The following is a 23,551-nucleotide window of genomic DNA, read 5'->3' as shown; positions in this document are numbered from 1 at the left end:
AGACAGGATTTTCATTCCCAATACAGGTTTTACATGTGTTAGAAGACGGCATTGTACTAAGATGGCATTTTACAAAACACAGGTTAGATCACTTTCGGTAACAGTTAAAACTGGCATATACTTTATCAGATGAGTGTTTGCATTACACATTTTTCTAAGTGCGGGCTCGGTTTACTCCACACACTGTCAACAGAAAGACAGTCTTACTACCTCTTTGTACCTCTCAAGGGTAGCAAAGAATAGATAGTCACTAAAGTTAACCAATAAAAATGCTTATATCTAGATATTTGTTTCTTTTTGTAATATTTCTAAATTACATATTACCTTTTAAAATAGAGAAGTGACCTGCATATGTGCTTAGAGGTTTTAATAAGTAATTCCATCTACAGTTACATTTAACTATCACTTTCCATATAGTGGCATGCACAGTATCTTCGGGGGGGGGAGGGGGGCAGACAATAACCAGACACCTAGCCTCATGACTTCAAAAAACAGGTAATACACATTATAAGGTATTTTAAAATCAGATTATAAAATATTTTTTAAATTATTTCTTTTACTTAGTACACATCATTTCTTTTGTAACAGGCAGAGTGATTCAACCCTCACATATTTAAGCGCCCGACGTGTGGTAAGCACTACAGCAGGTGCTTGGCTGTGGCAGTAAACAAGAGAGATGAAGTTCCCACTCTTCAAAGCTCACATTCCAGTGAGAGGAAAAGATCAGTAAATAAAACAATAATTTGAGGTACAGTTACAAGGGGAGCTACTTTTACATATTAGATGGAGTGATTAAGGCCAGTTTATATGTGAGGGTAATGTCTGAGCCGAGACTACTTTCACAATGTCCGGAGCCCTTGATGTCGTGCAAACGAAGGAGGAGGATGTCCTCAAATTCCTTGCAGTAGAAACCCATGTAGGTGGCACCAACCTTGACTTTCAAATGATAAACAGTACATCTACAAAAGGAAAGTGATGGTATCTACATCATAAATCTGAAGAGAACCTGGGAGAAGCTTCTGCTGGCAGCTCGTGCCATTGTTGCCACTGAAAACCCAGCTGTCAGTGTCGTATCGTCCAGGAATACTGGCCAGCGAGCTGTGCTGAAATTTGCTGCGGCTGCCGGAGCCACTCCTATTGCCGGCCGCTTCACTCCTGGAACCTTCACTAACCAGATCCAGGCAGCCTCCCGGGAGCCGAGACTGCTGGTGGTTACTGATCCCAGGGCTGACCACCAACCAGCCTCTTGCAGAGGCGTCCTATGTTAACCTGCCTACCATTGCTCCGTGTAACACAGACTCTCCTCTGCGCTATGTGGACATTGCATCCCCTGCAACAACAAAGGAGCTCACTCAGTGGGTCTGATGTGGTGGATGCTGGCCAGGGAAGCTCTGCGCATGTGTGGCACCATTTCCGGTGAACACCATGGGAGGTCATGCCTGATCTCTACTTCTACAGAGATCCTGAAGAGATTGAAAAGAGCAGGCCGCTGCTGAAAAGGCTGTGACCAAGGAGGAATCTCAGGGTGAATGGACGGCTCCAGCTCCTGAGTTCACTGCTACTCAGCCTGAAGTCGCAGACTGGTCTGAAGGTGTGCAGGAGCCCTCAGTGCCTATTCAGCAGTTCCCTACTGAAGACTGGAGCGCCCAGCCGGCCACTGAAGACCGGTCTGCAGCTCCCACTGCTCAGGCCACTGAATGGGTAGGAACAACACTGAGTGGTCTTAAGCTGCTCTTCCACAAAGGCAAACAAAATGGAAATAGAAATGGAAAAGGTTGACGGAAAATAAACAGTTTAAAAAAAAAAAACAAACACCTTCATCCCAAAATGATTTCAGAAACGAACGATGTCATAGTATGTGTGAAAAACTCGGCACAAAGAGCCTCTGTTCCCGGGCACCTGGGTGGCTCAGTCAGTTAATCATCCAGCTCTTGATTTCAGCTCAGGTCATGATCTCAGGGTCAGAGGATTGAGCCTGAGTCAGGCTCTTTGCTCGGCAGGGAGTCTGCCTGTTCCTCTCCCTCTGCTCCTCCCCCCACTATCCTCTCTCTCCCTCTTTCTCTCTCTCTCTCTCCACTATCACTTCTCTGAATTGTCACCTCTCCTTTACACTTTTAAAAATTGAGGACTCCAAGCCAAATTCAACAATACATTAAAAAAAAAACAAAACATTCACCATGATACATCACATTAACAAGAGAAAGGACAAAAACCATATGATCATCTCAACAGATTCAGAAAAAGCATCTGACAAAGTACAACATCCATTCATGATAAAAACTTTCAACAAAGTAGGTTTAGAGCAAACATACCTCAACATAATACAGGCCATATATGAAAAACCCATAGCAGACATCATACTCAATGGTGAAAACCTGAGCACTTTTCCCCTAAGATCAGGAACAAGACCAGGATGTCCTCTCTCACCACTTTTATTCAACATAGTACTGGAAGTCCTAGCCACAGCAATCAGACAAGAAAAAGAAATTTAAAAAATTTTAGAAGACTGAAAAGAGATTTAATTTATATAGGTTATCAATATTTATTGTATTATAAATAAAAACTAAGCAAATTTTAGAATACTTAATAGCCCGTTAATAACCTATTTTTTTCTTTACTGCAAATATGTAGCACTGAAGAAGATAAAGATCACAAATATAGTCGAGTACTCCTGCCCTGATTTGTGGTAAGCTACCAGATTTACCTTCCATTACTTTGTACCCTCAATGAAAATGTCTATGCATTAGAAAAGGCAAATAACATCTTAGTATTATTCATAAAACCATTTGGATGTTGTAGGGACACCTGGGTGGCTCAGCTGGTTAAGCGTCTGCCTTCAGCTCAGGTCATGATCCCAGGGTCCTGGGATCGAGTCCCGCATCAGGCTCCTTACTCAGCAGGGAACCTGCTTCTCCCTCTGCCTGCCACTCCCCCAGCTTGTGCTCTCTCTCTCTGACAAATAAATAAATAAAATCTTAAAAAAAAAACAAAAAACAAAAACATTTGGATGTTGTAGCCCCATGTAAAGATCTTGGGACCCTGTTACAGATTGAATTTTGTCTCCCCAAAATTTGTATGTTGACACCCTAACCCCCAATGTGACTGTATTTTTATAGATAGGGTCTTTAAGGAGCTAATTAAGGTTAATGTCCTTATGAGAAAAGGAAGAGACACCAGAAGTATACTCACAGAGGAAAGGCCATGGGAAGACACAGTGAAAAGGTGGTCTTTTGCAAACCAGGAAGAAAAGGCTTCACCAGTAACCAATACTGCCAGCACCTTAACACTGAACTTCCAGTGCCCAGAATATTGAGAAAATACATTTTGTTGTTTAAGCCTACGAAGTCTGTGGTATTCTGTTCTGGCAACCTAAGCAGACTAATACAGAACCCCAGGAATCTGCAGACCTTATTTTGAGAATTTTTGCTCTAGATATATACTTACTATCTCTTTCTCTGTTCTTAAGGAAGAGGGCAAAGGTGTGTTCAAAGGAAAAGATGGCCATCCAGAGCATGGGAAGGGAAAATAAGATGACATCCAGGAATACTAAAGAACACAAATTTCCCAATATACATGGAAAAAATTATAAAGTGCAATAGATAATCCATATAAGCTGGGCTGTCCCACCAACCTACACCTAGATTTCAAAATCCCATGTTACTTAGACTCTGAAATTTAAGCCTCCTATATCCTTCTTATTATATCACTTCTCTGAATTGTCACCTCTAACTCCTTTTAACGCTTTGAACCCTTATCACTTATTTGACCTTACAGAATTTGGTTAGGGAGATTTGAGGTGAACCTTCTGTCCATCCTAAAGTCAGTATTCTCTTTGAGCTTTCATACACATCATAAGAAACTACACTCTCCTAGTTGTCTTCAGCTTCTCAATTATCTTTCCAATGTCTGGTAAATGTGCTCAGTCTAGCCCTCTTTTCTTCAATGCCCATGTAAATGCACAGGAACACACACACACACACGTACATTCTGTTTCCTTAGATAAGTACTAGTGTTCTTCTATGCTCAATTTAATTTAAAAATCTATCGAGTATCTTATATACATTTCAATACTTGAATAACTTCAATACTGGGAAACATGGGCATAAAGCTAGTTATAAATTGAGAAACCATAAAGAAAACATGGTAATTTTGACCAAAAAACAATGAAAAATTCCTAACAATGAAAACAATTTCATAATCCCACAAGTGACTAAGTTAATCCCAGAAAAATGGGCAAAGAATTAAAAAAGTAATGCACATTAGATGATATATAATTGGACAATAAAAATAAGAATACATCCAACCTAATTTTTTTTTTTTAAAGATTTTATTTATTTGACAGAGAGAGATACAGCGAGAGAGGGAACACAAGCAGCCAGAGTGGGAGAGGGAGAAGCAGGCTTCCCGCGGAGCAGGGAGCCCGATGCGGGGCTCGATCCCAGGACCCTGGGACCATGACCTGAGCTGAAGGCAGACGCTTAACGACTGAGCCACCCAGGCGCCCCCATCCAACCTAATTAATAACTGTTTGGATTAAATTAAAATTAAGGAAAAGTAATTTCTCATCTACTAGGCTGGTAAAGCTAAAAGAATGACAAAATCCGGCATTAGTGAGGGTCTAGGGAATTATGCAATGTCCCACATCATTGTTAGGAATGTAAATGGAGGGGGGCCTGGGTGGCTCAGTCAGTTAAGTGTCTGCCTTCAATTCAGGTCATGGTCCCAGAGTCCTGGGATCGAGCCCCGCGTCAGGCTCCCTGTTCAGCGAGGAGCCTGCGTCTCTCTCTCCGCCCCCACTCATTCTCTCTCTCTCAAATAAATAAATAATATTTTTTTTTTAAAAAAAAGGTATGTAAATTGGTACTGCCTTTCTGGAGTTACCAAAATAATTAAAATGTACATAAAAAGCAATCCACCTTCAAAGAATCTGTCCTCATCATATAATCAAAAGTGCATTAATTGTAGGGCAGCCGCTCTCAACTGGGACCTTTAATTCCCTCCAGGGGCATTTTTGCTTGTCACAACTTGGAGTATGGGAATGCTACTTGTATCTAGTGGGTAGAGGCCAGAGATGCTTCTGAAAATCCTATGATGTACAGGTCAGCCCCCACAACAAAGAATTATATGACCCACAATGCCAATCGTGCTGAGGCTTAGAAAGGCTGGTTTCAGAAACTTTTGCCATTGCAGCTACCCTTCCTCCTCCCCAGAAGGGAAGAAAATTCTTATTTTCGTCAAACTCTAGTACACTAACTAGCTATGTAACTGGCAGGTGTGGACAATGTGCACTAAGAGGTCCAACTGCTATATGGCTCTCCTTCTCCTACATTCATCATCCATTTTGCTAGATAGGTAAATTAATTCAGCCTGACTTCCTAGAAGTGGCTGAGCATCTTCCTCTCAATAGTTAATGGGTCAAAATACATGGGGACTAGAGGTATCACGAGTACTACCATGTGCCTATCATGCTACAAACAGAACTTGATAGTCAGCTAACAGAGTAAGGTCAAACATTAGGTTTGGGGAAATGAGACAAAGTTGTGTATTAATTCCTAACGGAGCTTCCTAGGATACAGGAATACAGAGATCTGTAACAAATTGGACCCATGGGGAATGCAAATTCATGAGCTCTGCTTAGAAACTTGCCTGAACATATACCAAAAAATAAAATCTGAATCTACAGACAGGACCCATGTTCAGGGGTGTGGTGGTTAAAGTACTCTAAGGGAAAACAGAAAAATAAAGAGATTTTAAATATACCAGATATATATTTAGGGGACAAAGGAAACCTCAGGAAAGATGAGAAATGAAGTACCATTGTTGCAATTTTCTAGATGTTTCAAATGTCATATTCTAGGCAAGGGGTCAATGGATAAGTAACCTCTCTGGGGCCCCATGATTATGGGAGTCACAGCCACAACCCCCTTCCGCCTAATGAGGGAAGTGCAGTGGATAAAAGAGAGAGATGTAAGGAAAATTTCTAGCTTAGTTAACCAGATGAAAGATGGTATCAGGAATTCAAAATAGAATTGCTTTTCAAATATCCTGTTACCATCTCTTCCCACCTACCAGAGAGATATTTTCCCTAATTAGCCTAAATTTCATCACATACATCTAACTCATATAGATATGCCTGGAAAGGTCTTGCATATATTAAATTTTTAGATCAAATCTCATTCTTTATATGCAAAGCTAAAATATTTCATTCAATGAAATCCTAGTGTGAACCATTCTTTTATTTTTTTAAAGATGTATTTATTTGAGAGAGAGAATTCAAGTGGAGGGGAGAGGGGACAGAGAGAGAGGGAGAGAGAGAAACTATAAGCAGACTCCCTGCTGAGCATACAGCTCAATCTCAGGACCCTGAGATCACGATCTGAGCTGAAATCGAGTCTGAAGCTCAACTGACTGAACCACCCAGGCACCCCTGAATCATTCTTTTAAAAATTAATCGCACCTAAACATCTCTTTTGTAGAAAATCAAATTTTTACATATGGCACAGGGAATATATAAAACATTTTAAAAATACACACAGGGGTACATAGATGGCTCAGTTAGTTAAGCATTTGACTCTTGGTTTTGGCTCAGGTCATGATCTCATGGGTCGTAAAATAGATCCCCACATGCACTCCCCACTCAGCACAGGGTCTGCCTGAAGATTCTCTCCCTCTGCCCCTTCCCCCATGTGTGCACCCATGCTCCTTCTCTCTCAAATAAATAAATCTTTAAAACAAACACACACAAAAATAAGAATTAAATTTGCCCATATTGTTTTCCATATTCCCAGACAGACTCATAAACTTGAATGGTTAATAACTTTATCATGACAGTTGTTGTACATGCTAAACACACCAAACTATATAAAACTTGGCAAAAGCCATGAAAATAGAAATCCCAATTTAATGCCAGTTTATTATAGCAAGATGAACAGAATCTCCCCAGAGACATGCTTTTCTTAAGTCTCAGTTTAGGCTACCTTTGATCTTGGTGGGAAGGAATTTAAAGAATTTTATAGAAAGGATAAGAATTTTACCTGGAAAAACTGTAAAGAATCTGTAGACCAGGTATGAGGAAGACTGAAGAGTCTGCAGAGGCTGAGAAGGCTGTTTGGAGGAGAGAAGGTCAAGAAGAGGCAGAAAGGTGGCAGCTTACTAAGGAATAGGAAAAGTCTGAGAATGAACAAAGATATTTAAAGGCAGCTTACAGGAAGTAAGTCTTGCTGGATGATACAGAATGTAAACTACTCGCTTCATTCCTACAAAATCTTTCAGGAATAGTCTACAGTATTCATTACCAAAAATATAACTTTGGCATTATATTTTTATGGTTTGTTTGTTTGCTGTTGCTGTTTTTGCTTGTCTTCTTGTATGCAAGAAATCCTGAAGAGAGCTTCAAGGACAGAGAATGGTAGTCTAAGGGTCAAGACCAATTTTCCTCCATCCACACAAATGACATTACAAAAATATACAGGTGGTTAAACTGAGGTACAGAGTAGTCTATTTCTCACTGAAAAATAACATATTTCTCCAAGTCAACTAACCAGTTAGCAAACTGGTTAATATGAGGTCATAAGAAGCCGAAGTTTATGGGTCTGGATCCCCATGACCCACAAACTATTCTATTCTACACTCACATGCTATATGCCTAATCTTTGGTATATTTCCTTTCAAATTAAAGTAGCTGGATGGTCAGTGAAGGGTAGACAAGAGAATGAAAAGATGAATGAAAAGTCATCACTTATCACTGGCAAATTTAAAGTGCATGTCCCACTGATGCTGAATCTAAGGTCATACCATTTTGCGGAAAAAGGTCAAAGAACCATCAACAGTTTGCAAAATTATTCTATTTCAGTCTTACATAAGTTTTTTCAAGAAGGTTCACCATGTAATTTTAAGTCTAAAACAAACCCAAGTAAATACTTTCCAAGAATAAATTAAGGACTACATTCATAAAAGAATTACTGCTTAAGATGCAATTATCTCATTTTAATGATGCTTAAATCAAAGCAATTAAACAACTTAACAGGGGAAAAGTGTCTATGATGGGTCCTGTTTATTGTTGACCACAGTTAAGAAATTAAAAAAAAAAAAAGAAAAGAAAAAAACCCAACACATTTTGTTTAAATTCCTCTCATGTTTAAATCTAACAAAAGCAATAATGATAACATAATATGTAACATCAAATTCTTAATCATAATTGAAAAGACAGTACAAAATGTCTACTCTTTCCTATTTAACCATCTGGAACATGTTACAAACTCCCTGAAAGCAAGAAAAATCTGCAAGTATAATTACACTCTGGGACTATTAGCATGACATGCTTCAATAAATACTCCTAATAGGATCTGCTGATATAATAATTGGCACTAAAACTGATGGATTTTCATTATTTGGCTATTTGTTCTTACTAACTAAATACTCAAGAAAACCAGTAAATTGTCCCTTGAATAGAAACAAACAAATACCCAGCAAGGGCAAAATGTGATGGGTTGCAGAGGTAGAACAAAGGGACAAAGAGCAAAGATTTGGAAATGCCTGAGTTCAATTTATATTTTCTCTCTCCCTTTCTTCCTCCCGTCCCCATCCCCCCAAACCTAGCATAGCTATCTGGTCAAAAGTGACTTTGTTAGGGTTAGGAGAAAATGTTATATTAAGTCTTGAGCTGGCCAAATTCCAGTTGGCTGCAGGTCTTCAGACCAAATTTTAACAAGGGAAAATATTCAAATGTATTCTACTCTTGTTGGTTTTGGAGATTTAACACTTAACTACTTAAACTGGAGGGCTAAGCAAGGGAAGAACTCAACTAGCTAAGATTTTTAGGAAGACAGCTCTGGTAGCTGAGCAATGGAGGCAGAAGGGGTGCTGTGGCAGTCTAATTCCAATATGATGAGTAGCTGGACTGATGCAGCAATTGAGGTGAATGAACATTGGACTAAATCAACAAGAGCTGGGGGTGGAAAAGAGAGGTCAAATTGGGGGTGGAAAAGAGAGGTCAAATTGTCCACATGTCTGAATTACAAACATAGTTCAAGTTTACTCTTCAAATCCAGAAAATACAGGTAAATAAAAAGAATAAAATATAAAATTCACCCATAAATGTTCCACACAGAATTAATTAATGCAAACACCTATATATTTACTCTTCTATAAACACAGATACATATACGGTTTTATTTTAATGATTATGGATTCACAGCACACATATTGTTTAAAAGCATTTTTTTTCACTAAATTTATGTACCTATAACTTCTCATGTCATTAAGTATTCTACATAATTTCTATTGTCTGTGAAATATTTCTCCCACTCCCCCTGCTTGTGTTCCCTCTCTCGCTGTGTCAAAAAAAAAAAAAAAGTACTAAAGGGTGCCTGGCTGGCTCAGTCGGTAGAGCATGCGACTCTTGATCTCAGCTCAGGGTCATGAGTTCAAGCCCCACAATGGGCAGGGAACCTACTTAAAAAAATAAATCAATACATGGATAAAATCTTAAAAAAAAACAAAAAACAAAAAACAATGTTATGATAAGGCATCTTTCTGGCTAAAATTTTGTTTATATTCAGAATTATATTCTCTGAATAAGCTCCTACAAACACCGTTTCCTGGCACAGGAGACTGGATATATATATTAATGCCATTTAGCCAAGAATGAGTTTACAGGAGATAACAGATGTCTGAGGGAGAGGCTAATGAATTCAGTTATGTCCACATTAATTATGAATATGACATACAAGCAGATAAATCCAGATGACTTCCAAACAAGCGGTATATAAAGGTTCTGGAATCTCTGACATATTGATGATAGTGGAGTACATGAGATGACCAAGGAAAACTAGAGAGAGGAGAATGAATTACTATGGAAACACTCCAATATTTGGGGGCAGGGCAGCAGTTAAAGCTGAAAGATCAAGTGGGGGGAAAAAAAAGAGAAAATGAATAAAGGTAAGAGGAAAACCAGCAGAAGTTGAAGGTAGAGAGATCATAACGTCCAGTTTCAAGAATTATTTTCAACCTGCGAAAAGAATCACAATCCCTTAAACATAACAAACTCTTCAAAAAGTGCCCAGAGGTAGTCAAGAGTCCTTTCTAAAATAAACCCCAATGAGACACAAATGCTCCAAAGATACCAGGAATTCAATATATCCCAATACTACCATAAGCACTGAACCTACACGCTTTTATGCTCAATGTGTCTATCCCCTTCTCCCAACTTAAAGCCATAAAGGTCCAAGTAAGGAAAAATTCTACATAAATTTATGGTATAGCATTATAAAGGGTTTTCTGGGGGGTGGGGGTGGCCTAAAATTGTCTTTCTCCCTTCAAGATTTTGGCTACTCCTAGTATACTAAGATTTATTATCACAGGAAACATGTTTACAATTTCAACCTCATTTTATAAGCTTTCCAAAATATCTTTTCCAGAATTAATTTTTACAAACTTGATTTCATTTTCCCCTTCCTCTTTCTACCCTCTGCTTAACCCTGAGGGATTAAGAGCTTTAGTCCCCCAACAACTGGGTTCTAATATTTCCAAATGCCCATACCAATTGCTCCACTTTCCCCAGCTCGTCAGGGACTACTCTTGCAAAACACCACAGTCTTTGGTGGGCCTCATATGGATATACAATGAGTTGTAGATCAAAGTATACTCTTACATTCAAGTCACATTCATCTGGCTGCCAGAACACACAGAGATACTGCTTGCCCTGGAGTTATTTTTAAAAACCCACTTCGTTCATTATTCCTATAATCACTGATTTCATTTTATCCATTACAACTTCCCATTTCAATAGCCTCTTTTCTTCCAGTCCCACATTCCTCCCCTTCTAATTCTTTATTCATTCTCTTTTTCATATCCCAGTTTTGCCAAAGGAGTGGTCTTTCCCTTGCATATTTTTAGTATGTTACTTTATTGGGAAGGGGCACTAGAAAAAGATGGAAAGAAATCTCAACTCCTATACATACAATTTTATTGATCAATATGAAATCCATATCAGAGCAATGTACTAAACCAAATTAAAACTATGAACTATAAATGAGCCACTGAAACAAATATTTTCTCATCGCATGTGAATAAGGATGAGAGAAAAGGAAACGTGTAAACAGTACATGGTGATATTCACCCCAACTTACAAATCATCATTCCATCCTCTGAAGATCATTGTTTCTCCCTCTCTCTCCTCCTCAGAAGCATAGCTTCATGTGACACTAGTATTGAATAATAAGCGCGTAGGCCATGTGGATACAATACCTCAGGAAAGTGCTCTTTAATAGAAATTTCATTATTTTATTTTACTTTTAAAAACTACTTTAGTAAAGCCTAGACCTAAAAGTAGGCTCTTAATATGTCAACACTGACCTGATAAAAGCATACTTTCTTAGCATCTCTGATATTTTCATTAATGTGGAGGATACCTATTTTGTTAGTGAATGGGACACCTTTTGTGCAATGACAAATTTCTACCAGCCTTTGTTTTGCCTCCTATCTGGATTTATGATTCTAATCCCCCACATCATCATTCTCCTTCTGGGAAGCCATTCTTCGTCCACTATGGTTTGGCTGAGTATCCCTCCTATGTGTCCCCATGACACCCTATGTTTACCACACTGCAGAAGCTAGCAAAGTATTTGCCTACGTATCTGTCTGGATCCCTGCAAGACAGTTAACTCCTTGAGAGCAGGAAGGCTATGTCTTACTCACTGCTGTATCTCCAGAGTCTAGGGCAGTGCTTGGCACCAAGCATATTCCCAATAGAAAGAAACAGCGTGGCCCCCACCAGCACCATCAACCAGTACCATCAACTGATCTGCTCCTAGACTAAGGCTTATTATAATTTCCCATATGTAAGTCAACATAGTTTTCTTAGGGGAATACCATAAATCCTGATACTAACCTTCCACTTTGCGTGTGGTTAAGCAACACATTACAGGTTCTATTTATTTCTTCAGAATCTCTATGAAGTAAAAAGAACTATCCTCTTTTACCAGTAAGAAAAGTAAAAGCTCAGAAAAGATAAACTGCTTTCTCATAGCTATACAGTAAGCAACTGAGGAAAGATTCATGCCTATCTTACTGTAAATCAAAGCTGTTTCTACTGTACTATTCTGCTTCCCCAAACCTATACTGAAGCGACATGAATATATAATAATTCAAATATATTTTTCTTTCTATATTCTGCAATGTTCGATTCCCTCTGGGAATCAATAAAATATTAAGTATCTGGAAGACTATAAGGATTGTGGGTTAAACTTAGATGCTCTGGAATTACATTAACTATCTGGATTCAGTTATTAATTGTGCTAGCTGCTAGCTACGTAGTATTGCATAAGTTATTTAATTTCTCTGTGCTTCGATTTCTCATTTATAAAATGGGAATAGGAGTAGCAGCTATAGCGCTGCTGTAAGGAACAGATTACAATATATGCGAAGGATTTAGAATAGAGCCCAGCATGTAATACTACTACTAACAGCCAGGATTACTGCATGCCTACTATGTATGTTAACTTATCTTCAGTAAATATTAGCTGTGAATGTTTAATTATTTAAGTTTACACAACGAAGTTAACTTTTTCTATGTCAGTGGTTCTCAAACCTTATAGTGCATCCAAATTATCTAAGATGTTTTTAAAAATACCCACAGGACCTGCATTCTGCAGATTCTAGTCTGTGGGTCTGGACTGGTTTCTAGAAACTATTCTTTTGAAAAATTTCCAATAGGATTTCCATTCTCTGAAATATACTAGAGGTCTTAAGACATTTCTGCTATATAGCATCTGAAACTGCTCAATAAAATATAAAAAGTACCCTTTTCAATGCGGGACACCCCATAAAGAATGCAAGGGAAAACCACTAACATTAAGAATGGAAACAAATCAAGAAAAAAGACAGAAAAGCAAGCAATCTGGCAAAGCTGCCAGATAATCCAGGGGGCATAAACTAGGAGTGAGAGAGATAAAGGAAAAAGGCTCAGAGACCATCAGACAAAGTTGGGGCCCAAAAGGACAATAACCCAGGAAAAGGATGAATTCAAACATCAAAAACACCTCAAAGGCAAACATCAAGGAAGATTTACCTCTTCGCTTTAGCAAACACATCATGAGAATTTGATGCCTGAATCATCTACACGATGTGGATGTTCCTAAAAACCAAGAGTAAGAATTTTAAGTTAAAAATCCAGGTTCATAGACTAAGCCCCCCAATTCCAAGCACATAGTAGAAGGAAATAAAATCCTCTCTAGAAGAATGTATCCTAAACCCAAACCAAAAAGAGTTTTCATAATTACATAGGATTCCAAAGAAAAGGAGTTCAGAACTCAAAAAGAAAATCACAAAACACACAAGTAAATAAGGCACTATTACAAAATATCAGTAAAAATCTAAAAATTTTGTTGTAAAAATTTCCTGCAAATTCAGATATTAGAATTATCAAATATAGAATATTAAATATGTTTAATACATAAGAGAAAAGCAAATAGAGGGGTGCCTGGGTGGCTCAATCAGTTAAGCATCTGCCTCCAGCTCAGGTCATGATCTTGGGGTCCTGGGATCGAGCCCCGTGTTGGGCTCCCTGCTCAGCGGGGAGTCTGCTGCCTCTCCTCTGTGTGCGCACTCTCTCTCTCAAATAATAAAATAAAAATCTTAAAAAAAAAAAAAAAGCAAATACAAAACACTAGTAAGGTCCAAGAGGGTATAAAAAAATGAACAGACAAATGTGAAAGAGCCAAACAGAAGTGCTAGAACTGAAAAACACAGCAAGTAAAACCACAATGAAAGAGTTAACTAGAAACTAAAACAAAGTGAAGAGTGAGACAGCTATGACAAATTTACAGCAGCCTACACGGTCACTAGAAGGGAAGTGTGAAGGAGAGGTTAAGAAACATGGAGGAGCGGGGCGCCCGGGTGGCTCAGTCACTGGGTGTCTGCCTTCAGCTCAGGTCATGATCCCAGGGTCCTGGGATCAAGCCCTGGGCTCCCTGCTCTGCGGGAGGCCTGCTTCTCCCTCTCTCTCTCCCCCTGCTTGTGTTCCCTCTCTCACTGTGCCTCTCTCTGTGAAATAAATAAATAAAATCTTAAAAAAAAAAAAAAAGAAACATGGAGGAGAGAATGGAATAATCACCACCACCAGAAGGACTATATTCTCTGATCATAATACAATGAAAGAAAAGTCATAAAGAAACTAAACACAAAACTGCCAAGCACTTGGAAATTTAAAACTTCATCTCTAAATAACTCACAATTCAAGAAATAATAACAGAAAAAAATTTATCTTTTAACAGAAAAAAACTGTAAAACTAAGAATGAAGTAATAATGAAAATACTACACTTCAAAACTATAAAATGCAGCAAAAGCAACACTCAGAGGAGAATGTATTCCCATAAATACTTTTATTAGGAAAGAAGAATGGCTGAAATTTAATGGGGTAAATGTCTAACTAAAAAGTTATTTCAGGGGCGCCGGGGTGGCTCAGTCGCTAAGCATCTGCCTTCGGCTCAGGTCATGATCCCAGGGTCCTGGGATCGAGCCCCACGTCAGGCTCCCTGCTCAGCAGGAAGTCTGCTTCTCCCTCTCCCACTTCCCCTGTTTGTGTTCCCTCTCTCGCTGTGTCTCTATCAAATAAATAAATAAAATCTTAAAAAAAAAAAGTTATTTTAAAAAATAACCTCACCTTAAAAAAATAAAAAGAAATATAAAAGCATAAATCAATGAAATGGAAAACAAACACAATAAAGAGAATGATAAAGCCAAAAGTTGGTTCTTTGAAATCAGTAACAAAATACCCTTGATGAGGTCAAGAAAAAAAGATACAAGTTAATTATTAAAAATGAATGGAGAACCTAACTATAAATAAAGCAAAGGGTAGGATCTGCTGGGATATTATGAAACAAACAGGGTGTTATGAAAACCCTTCCACGAATAGATTTGAAAACTTAAATGAAATAGGTAAATTCTTAAAACAAAACCCATTAAAACTAACCTAGGACACACTGATAGAAACGTATGACGAACAAATAAGTAAAGAGAAGAATTCCAAAAAATATATGGAACTACCCCTCCCTCTAGGAGGTGGAGCTTAATTTCTAGAGTGGCTTAGGAACTCGTTACCAAATAATTAAGTAGGGAAAGAGAAGAGTAATGACTTCACACTGGAAAAACCTGGCAACACTACCTCAGCCATGTGAGGAAGGTTAATTTACCATCATCAGTGACGTGGTGGATATCATATACCCCCTAAAATGATGTGATGAGAATGGCACTTCCCCTCTGTGGGATTCTTCTCATAACCTCAGTTTGATCATGAGAAAAACATGAGACAAACCCAGATAGGGAGATATCCTATAGCACAGCTGGTAAGCACACCTCAAGAGTCAAGGTCATAAAAACAAGGAAAAACTAAGAAAGTGTCACAGACTAGAGGACATTGGAGAGACATGACCACCAAATACAACACAATGCTCTTGAGTTGGAACCCAGACAGAAAGAGGATATTATTGAAAAAACTACTCAAATCCAAATAAAGTCTGAAGTTTAATTAGTCAATGTCCTGTCTTAGTTTTAACATATGTATCATGGTAATGGAAGATGTTAAGAATGGGGTGGGGTGGTTGAAGGGCATACTAGAACTCAATATATTATTTTGTAACTTTTCTATAAATCTAAAGTTATTCAAAAGAAGTTTTCCTTACTTAAAAAAAAAAAAAGACTAACCCAGGAAGATATGGAAAGACTTAATAATCCTACTGCTGTCAAGGAAACTAAATCAATAGTTTAAAAATCATCTCCCAGGGCGCCTGGGTGGCTCAGTTGGTTAAGCGACTGCCTTCGGCTCAGGTCATGATCCTGGAGTCCCGGGATCGAGTCCCGCGTCGGGCTCCCTGCTCGGCAGGGAGTCTGTTTCTCCCTCTGACCCTCCTCCCTCTCATGCTCTCTGTCTCTCATTCTCTCTCTCTCAAATAAATAAATAAAATCTTTAAAAATAAAAATAAATAAAAATAAAAATCACCTCCCAAACCATGAGTCAATTAGCTTTGTTTAAAAGTACAGGATTTGATTTGGGGTGCCTGGGTGGCTCAGTCGGTTAAGCGTCTGCCTTCAGCTCAGGTCACGATCCCAGAGTCCTGGGATCGAGCCCCACGTCGCGTCCGGCTCTCTGCTTGGTGGGGAGCCTGCTTCTCTTTCTCCCTGTGCCTGCCTCTCTGCCAACTTGTGCTCTCTCTCTGTCAAATAAATAAAATCTTAAAAAAAAAATAAAAGTACAGGCTTTGAGGACTGAGTAACCAAACTACTTAGCATTAATTCCATACACAGATTTTCTTTTGTGTCTTGATATAAGACTGCTTGCTCTTAAAGGTATATTGTATGGCATTATAGAAAATAAGAAAATATAGACAAGCAAATGAAAAAAAAAGAAAACTCAATCATAACAATTAAAAAAAAAAATCTTCTCACAAGGCAGTTGAGTTTTACCAAAAAGTGTGTCAGAAAGAGGAAATATTCCCCAATTCATCCTATGAGGCCAGTATAACCTTAATACTAAAACCAAACAGTATTAGTAAAAGAAATATGTCAATCTTACTCTTGAACACAGGTGTGAAACTCTAAATAAAATACAGGTATCCCTCACAATCAAAGCCTCAACACAAAAAATGAATTTATACAGCACATTTTATTAAAGGTGAGGCTGATATCCTTTGTTATCCCAATTCACCTCAATGCTTTATAAAATGTATCAAATGGGGTAAAAAATCCCGTATCTTCTTATGTCCACATTGTCACTATCCATTCCCCCCCAAAAGTCAGGACCTAACTAGTTCTGTGGTTCCCAAACTATGTTCCAAGTCATCCTGAGGTGCCACAGTGAACTCACCAGGGGTGTCAAGGGATGTTTTCAATTTGAAGGAAACAGCAATATACAACATCTGTCAAACATCACATGCATTCTTTCATGGTTTCAACATTAAATCACACTGCATTCCTTTTGATGACCTCTTTGTAAATCTGAGTTTATGGTAGTTGCTGCCATAAAAAGCAATCACCGTGTGAAAATCAACCTGGAACAGGAAATGAGCGTGGCAGTGCCCAGTCTGATTCCAAGATTTCAGAAGTTATGCAATACTTTCAGATGCACACATCCCATTAGGAAGTACAGTTGACTCTTCAATAACATGGGTTTGAACTGTGCTGGGCCACTTTCATTGGATTTTTTTTAATAAATACTGTACAATATTATATTTTCTTTTTCTTATAATTTTAATAACATTTCCTTTTCTCTAGCTTACTTTATTGTAAAAACAAAACTATGTGTTAATCGACCGTTTATATTATCAGTAAGGCTTCCAGTCAAGAGTAGGCTATTAGTAGTTAAGTTTGGGGGATGTTTGATTGTGCAGAGGATCAGTGCTCGTAGTCCCTGCATTGTTCAAGGTCGACTATAATTGCGGTTTTTTAAAAATAAAATGAAAATATAACTTTTTCTTTGAATTCATGTACGTATTTTTCAAAAAGCTACTAAGCTGTTAGGACATATATATGAAGTTGTTTGAACCTAATTGCGTAATAAATGTAGCTGTTAGGTATTTCCTTGGTGTAAGGGCACCGTGAACTGGGGAAGTTTGGGAATTTCTGAAATAGTCATTTAACAGAGCATCCCTTACTATCCAAACCTAAGAATCTAAAAAAATGTTATTACTGAAAGATACTTGGTTAGCAAATTGAATGCACTGATGAACAAAAGATTTATCCATATGAGTTTATGCTAGGAATACAAGTATGGTTTAACATTACAAAGATATAAATATTATTCACAAAATTAACAGATCAAAGGAGAAAACTCAAATGATCATTTCCATAGCAACTGGTAAAACATTTGATGAAATTCAACATTACTGATAACAAGGATTTTAGAAAAATCCTAAAGAGGACATCCTTACATTACAAAGGGTATCTACAGAACACAGAAAGTACTGTAGATAACTGTGAAATATTTGAAGCATTCACTTCAAAATCAGAAACAAGACAGGGACAGTCACTGACCACCACCTCTATTCCACCTATACAGGCATACATAACAGGGGGAGGGAAAGATGAAAGAACTGGTATGGGAGAAACAAAACTTAGCTAAATGATGGGAAAAGAGAAACTGGAATGATCACACATGGCAGATTTCTGTGGGCCAAGCCTAAAGGAGGCATACATTACTTCTACTCTTATTCTACAGACTAGAACTCATTTAAATGGACATCCCTAATGCAAAAAAGGTGGAAAGTACAACCCAATCTGTGCCTAGGAAGAACAGGAAGTTTTTAGTGTACATCTAGCCACTCTGTGCCACAAATTAAATTGGAAAATAATTTAGCATTATCTGAAATTGAAAATGCACATACCATATGGCCCAGCAATTCTATTCCTAGGTAGAGATGCTTTTACACATGTATAACCACAAGATATGTATAAAAATACTCATCGTAGTATTGTTCATAACAGAAAAAAACAAAAACAAGTGTGTCAATCAACAATAAACAATACCATTGCATATTTACAACTAGCCATGAAAATAAATGTACAGAGCAATATAAATGAATCTTAGAAACTTAAAGGAAGATCTTAAGATGAAACATACAATATATCATTTTTTATAAAGTTCAAAAATAAATAAATAGACTATTCTGTTTAGGCATAGATATATATGCAGTAAGACTTATTTTCAAAAATTAGAAGAGGTGGGGGGAGTGCCGGGGTGGCTCAGTCGGTTAAGCGTCTGCCTTCAGCTCAGGTCATGATCCTGGAGTCCCAGGATGGAGCCCCACATCAGGCTTCCTACTCAGTGGGGAGTCTGTTTCTCCCTCACCCTCTGCTCCTCCCCCTGCTTGTGCTCTCTCTCTCTCCCACTCTAATAAAATCTTTTTAAAAAATTTTTTTGAATTACAAAAAAAACAAAAATTAAAAGAGGGCGCGTGGGTGGCTCAGTCGGTTGAGCATTGTTGAGCTCAGTGTTGTTGAGCTCAGCGAGGTAGAGCCCTGACTCAGGCTGCGCACTCAGCGGGGAATCAGCGTGAAGATTCTCTCCCTCTGCCCCTCCCCCCACTCATGCTGGCACTCTCTCCCTCTCTCTAAAATAAATAAAATCTTTTAAAAATTTTAAAAAATAACAACCACAAAATTCAGTACAGTGTTTACACTTGTGGGGAGACAGGAAGAGGGATCAGTTGAGACAGACATACAAAGGGAGTTTCCATTGTATTGGTAAAATTCCATCTCTTAGGCTGGGTATACATACTACTGCTTGGTTCATATTAACATATTTTTAATGGAGGACAACAATTTTTTATTCAATGGATTAAGGAGATTGTAGAATAGTATTTTATGGAGAATAACAATATAAATATTTCAAATAGCTCTATTTATATTCTTATTTATTAACTAAAATATATTGTTGAATACCTAGAGAACTACTATTTAAGAAAAATACTAGTTATTACATAAACATTTAAAAGAATATAACATTTATTTAAAAAAGAGTTTACCAGTTGACCATCCGATTACTTGTTCCTAGTCTTCCTCAATCACATGACCATTTAGTAAATTGTACTTAATATAACAACTGAAAGCTACATTGAAGTCTCAGTGCTCTTCCTGAATTTTAATTAGAGTGAGTATTTTCTGAAACTACAGAAGTAGTAACAAGGAACAATTAAGGTGGAGGGGAGGAGACATAATAATCCTAACCAGGTTTAAAGTACATGCGAAGAAAGGAATACTTGTATTCTGACCCTCTTGAGTGAAGGTGGGAAGAAGGTGGGACTGTTTTCCAAAGAAAATCTCCAGAGGAATCCCAATTAATAAAACTGTCACGGAAAGGAGTGGGATTAAGATGCTTAGGAGCTCTTAAATCCTTTTTCCCCAGCACTGTTAAAAATGTAGCTTCACTGACTGATTATAAATGTACAGTATTATTTTTAAAATAATATTGAGGCTACAGAATTATGGAAAGTTACCCATGTAAACTGCATTAATATTTTAAATAGTCCGTTCTCCAGTAACTTTCTAAGTGACAAGCCTCCACAATACCAGCTATTTTTTATTGCAAGACGATAATATGTACTGAAACCTTGAAGATACAGACTACTTAGAAAGAAAATCAGTTGACTTGGTGAAAACTGAGGCAAAGAATATTAACTGAGATACAGAAAATAAATGCAGTTTTATTTCAGTAATTCAAATTCTGTGCATATCATTAAAAACTGCTATAAATGCAATCCGAAGAAGAGATTTACCATGGGAAATACAGTAAGAGGCAATAAGGTTTGGAAAACAGAAATCAGAATGGGGCCTGAGAAGCACACACAGGAAGAAATACTACCATTGAAAAAGGCTCCTATCTGGAAAGAAAGCAAGAGGAGGAAGGCCAAAGCACAGGGACAATGGCAGGAATATGTGGCTCTGGACCAAGGAATATCCCCGCTGTTAGGACTATGGGCAAAGCTAAGTAATGAAAACAAAAGTATACACAGTGTGACGACAAAATAAAGAACAACAGATGGAAAATAAGAGATAATCTCAGTGTTACTTTCAAGAAGTGACCAATACTTTCATGGATTTTTTGGGACTGACAGACTAAAGAGAAGGGGAGTAAGAAAAAAGGTAAATACAACTAACTGAAGCTATAGTTTCAGGTCACCAGGGCTCTAATGTAAACAGTAGGACTAAGGCTGAGGCATATAAAAATGATTAACCACACACAATAAGCAAGTAAAAGGGCTGTGTATAAATTATAAAAAAATTGAAATTAACAAAGCTTTCTTTTAAAACACGCAGTACATTTTGGTCATAGCGAAGCCTCTACCTTGTGGGGCTTTCCACTTGTCCCATTAGCTCCACTATGTAAGATGCTCCGAATCCTGTTTTATGAGAGCTTCAATCTGACATATTTCATAAATTCTTCCCAGAAAATAGTTGTAAATACCTTCCCACTTTGAACTTCTACAGTTTTTTTTTGGTCTTTGTCACAGTAGATACTAACTACACAATTGATAGAGATGATTTACCAGTAGTTTGGTATCTTCGAATATTAAATTTTATACTATAAATTTTGTGATCAAAGTATGCTGGCCTCACCCAGTAGAATAAAATTCCTTAAGGGGCACCTGGGTGGTGCAGTTGGGTAAGCGTCGGACTCTTGGTTCTGGCTCAGGTCATGACCTCAGGGTGGCGGGATCAAGGCCCACGTGGGCTCCAGGCTCCGCGCCAGGCACTCAGCACAGAGTCTGCTTGAGATGCTCTCTCCCTCTGCCCCTCCTCACTGCACTTTTGTGTTCTCGCTCTCTTAAAAAAATAAACCTTTTTTTAAAAATTCCTTAAAAGAGGGGCGCCTGGGTGAGTCAGTCGGTTAAGCATCTGCCTTCGGCTCAGGTCATAATCCCAGGGTCCTGGGATCGAGCCCCACATCGGGCTCCCTGCTCGGCGGGAAGCCTGCTTCTCCCGCTCCCACTCCCCCTGCTTCTGTTCCCTCTCTCGCTGTGTCTCTGTCAAGTAAATAAAATCTTAAAAAAAAAAAAAAAATTTCCTTAAAAGAAGGTACTCTCTTTTATGCCTCAGAGTGGATGCTGAGAATAACAGAATACACTACAGTAAGTCTTACCTCATGGAATATCTACTAAGTCATGCAGGTACATCATTCATCATATTCTACCTGCCCACTTTCTATATTTCCACATCACTATCAAAATTAACAACATCATTCTTATAGTGCCAAACAGCCAGTTTAGGCAAACTTAGCATATCCATTCTCTCTCATCTTCGTCTGCAACATGAAATCACAAAGTTCTACAGCAACCTCTAAGAGACTTGGATTCTCTTTCTATTTATAAATCTTTGTACAGGTTCTCATCTCCTGTGTTTGGGGGCTTAGAAACCACTCTAGCCCATTATGCATGCAGAACAGTAGCTGCAAGAAAATGTTTTTATTTAACCACTTCCCTCCTAATTAACTTTCAGAAGTTTGTTGTTTTAATTGTCTAGCTTAACAGATGTAAAATGTATACCCAAGGCCCTCTTTCAGTTTTCCCTGCCTTTCCCTCCTGAGCCTCTCAAAAGGCCTTTGGTATTCTACATATTGGGATTATCCCCCAACTCCATATATGTATACATAGCATGCACACATTCTTCAAAATTTGATCAAAATGCATATTCTTTAAAAATATTTTCCTAAATTTACTCCATTCTGATCACTGTTCCCTGAAAATTTCCTAATTTATATAATATGTAATACTTGTTCATATGCTTCAATTGTTTTCCTATGTTGCACTTAAATAAGATTCTAATATACAAATATAGTCCCAGCCATAGCCACCCATGCATGTGTCTTTTTTAACTTATTAAAATTCTTTATACAAATTTCAATTTTTCCATAGCTGATTTCTTTATGAAAATGCTGAGGAATCTTTTTCCCACTGAAATTAATCACTTACTTGGTACCTGTGATGGTTAATTTTACATGTGAACTTGCCTAAGCCACAGTACCCAGATATATGGTCAAACACCAATCCAGATGTTGCTATGAAGGTTATTTTTTTTTAGATGAATTAACATTTTTTTCTATGTGACAAGCCCTGTTTTTATTATACTTTCATTTAAAAAAAAAACTTTTTTCTTATAGAAACTTTTATACACAGAAATAGAATACAGTAAATCCCTATATCACCATTACCCAGCTTTGGCAATTATTAATGTTCTGCTGATCTTGTTCCACCTACTGTAGGCATGGAAAGAAGGAGTATTTTAAAGGAACCCAGGACATCCTATTTGTTTGACCCATAAAAACTTCAGTCTATACAGAAAGAACAATTTTTAAAATGGAACAATAACAACTATCATAACCAATAAAATTACAATTCCTTCCTATCATCTAATACCTCCTTCATTTTTTTTTTTTTCTGTTTGTCTAACAAAGACTATCTTTTTGTAACTGGTTTGATCTAATCAGGATCCAAATGAAGTCCACAGCATTGGGATATATGTCCCTTAAACTTCTTTCACTTTTTGCAATAATAGTTCTTCTTTTTTTCTTTTTCTTTTCTTTTTCTCTTATAGACATTCTGACTCCGGATTTGGTTGAAGATAAATTAACATTTAAATCAGTAGATTTTGAGTAAAGCAGATTATCCTCCATAATATAGGTGGGCCTCGTCCAATCAGCTGAAGGCTTCTAAAGAAAAAAGACCAAAGTCCCCCCAGGAAGAGGTAATTCTGCCTGTAGACTATCTTCAGACTTGAGCTGCAACATCAACATTTTCCTGGGTGTACAGCCTGCCAGTCTGCTCTGCAGATTTCAGATTTGCCAACCCCCATAATTATGTATACCAATAAAATCCATCCATCAATCAACCAATCTCTCTGGAGACATACAGGCTCTGGAAAACCATTATACAGTACCCCAGAGTGTGAAATCTTGTTTGGTGAGTATAGAGGACCCAAAGATAGGTCCCTCATATCCCTGAATCAATTCATTCATTTAAGAAACATATGAGCATCTGCTGTGTGCTACATTCTGAAGATTCA

General features: G+C 37.8%; 1 protein-coding gene and 1 pseudogene across 13 annotated transcripts in view; one reads left to right on the top strand and one right to left on the bottom strand.

The window, feature by feature from the left end:
• The window catches only part of NCOA1 (nuclear receptor coactivator 1), a 238,050-nt gene that overhangs the window by 114,287 nt on the left and 100,212 nt on the right, over positions 1–23,551 (bottom strand). For 6 of the 13 annotated variants that reach the window (XM_045884197.3, XM_045884189.3, XM_054509635.2 and 3 more), the window contains exon 3: positions 13,070–13,135. The exons of 3 other annotated variants lie outside the window; for them this stretch is intronic. In XM_045884197.3, the coding sequence (XP_045740153.1) occupies positions 13,070–13,094 (25 nt within the window). In that variant the 5' untranslated portion in view covers positions 13,095–13,135. Of the gene's footprint in view, positions 1–2,312; positions 2,457–13,069; positions 13,471–23,551 lie in introns of those variants that run through there. 4 more of the 13 variants (XM_064571929.1, XM_064571930.1, XM_064571931.1 and 1 more) reach the window with 3 other exon arrangements.
• LOC123850400 (small ribosomal subunit protein uS2-like) lies at positions 844–1,779 on the top strand (annotated as a pseudogene).

Source organism: Mirounga angustirostris, unplaced genomic scaffold (genome assembly GCF_029215605.1).
Source record: "Mirounga angustirostris isolate CCGP_5_RB_7025 unplaced genomic scaffold, mMirAng1.0.hap1 SCAF_10, whole genome shotgun sequence".
In the NCBI taxonomy this organism is placed as follows: Eukaryota; Metazoa; Chordata; class Mammalia; order Carnivora; family Phocidae; genus Mirounga; species Mirounga angustirostris.
This window is presented reverse-complemented; position numbering and strand designations above follow the sequence as displayed.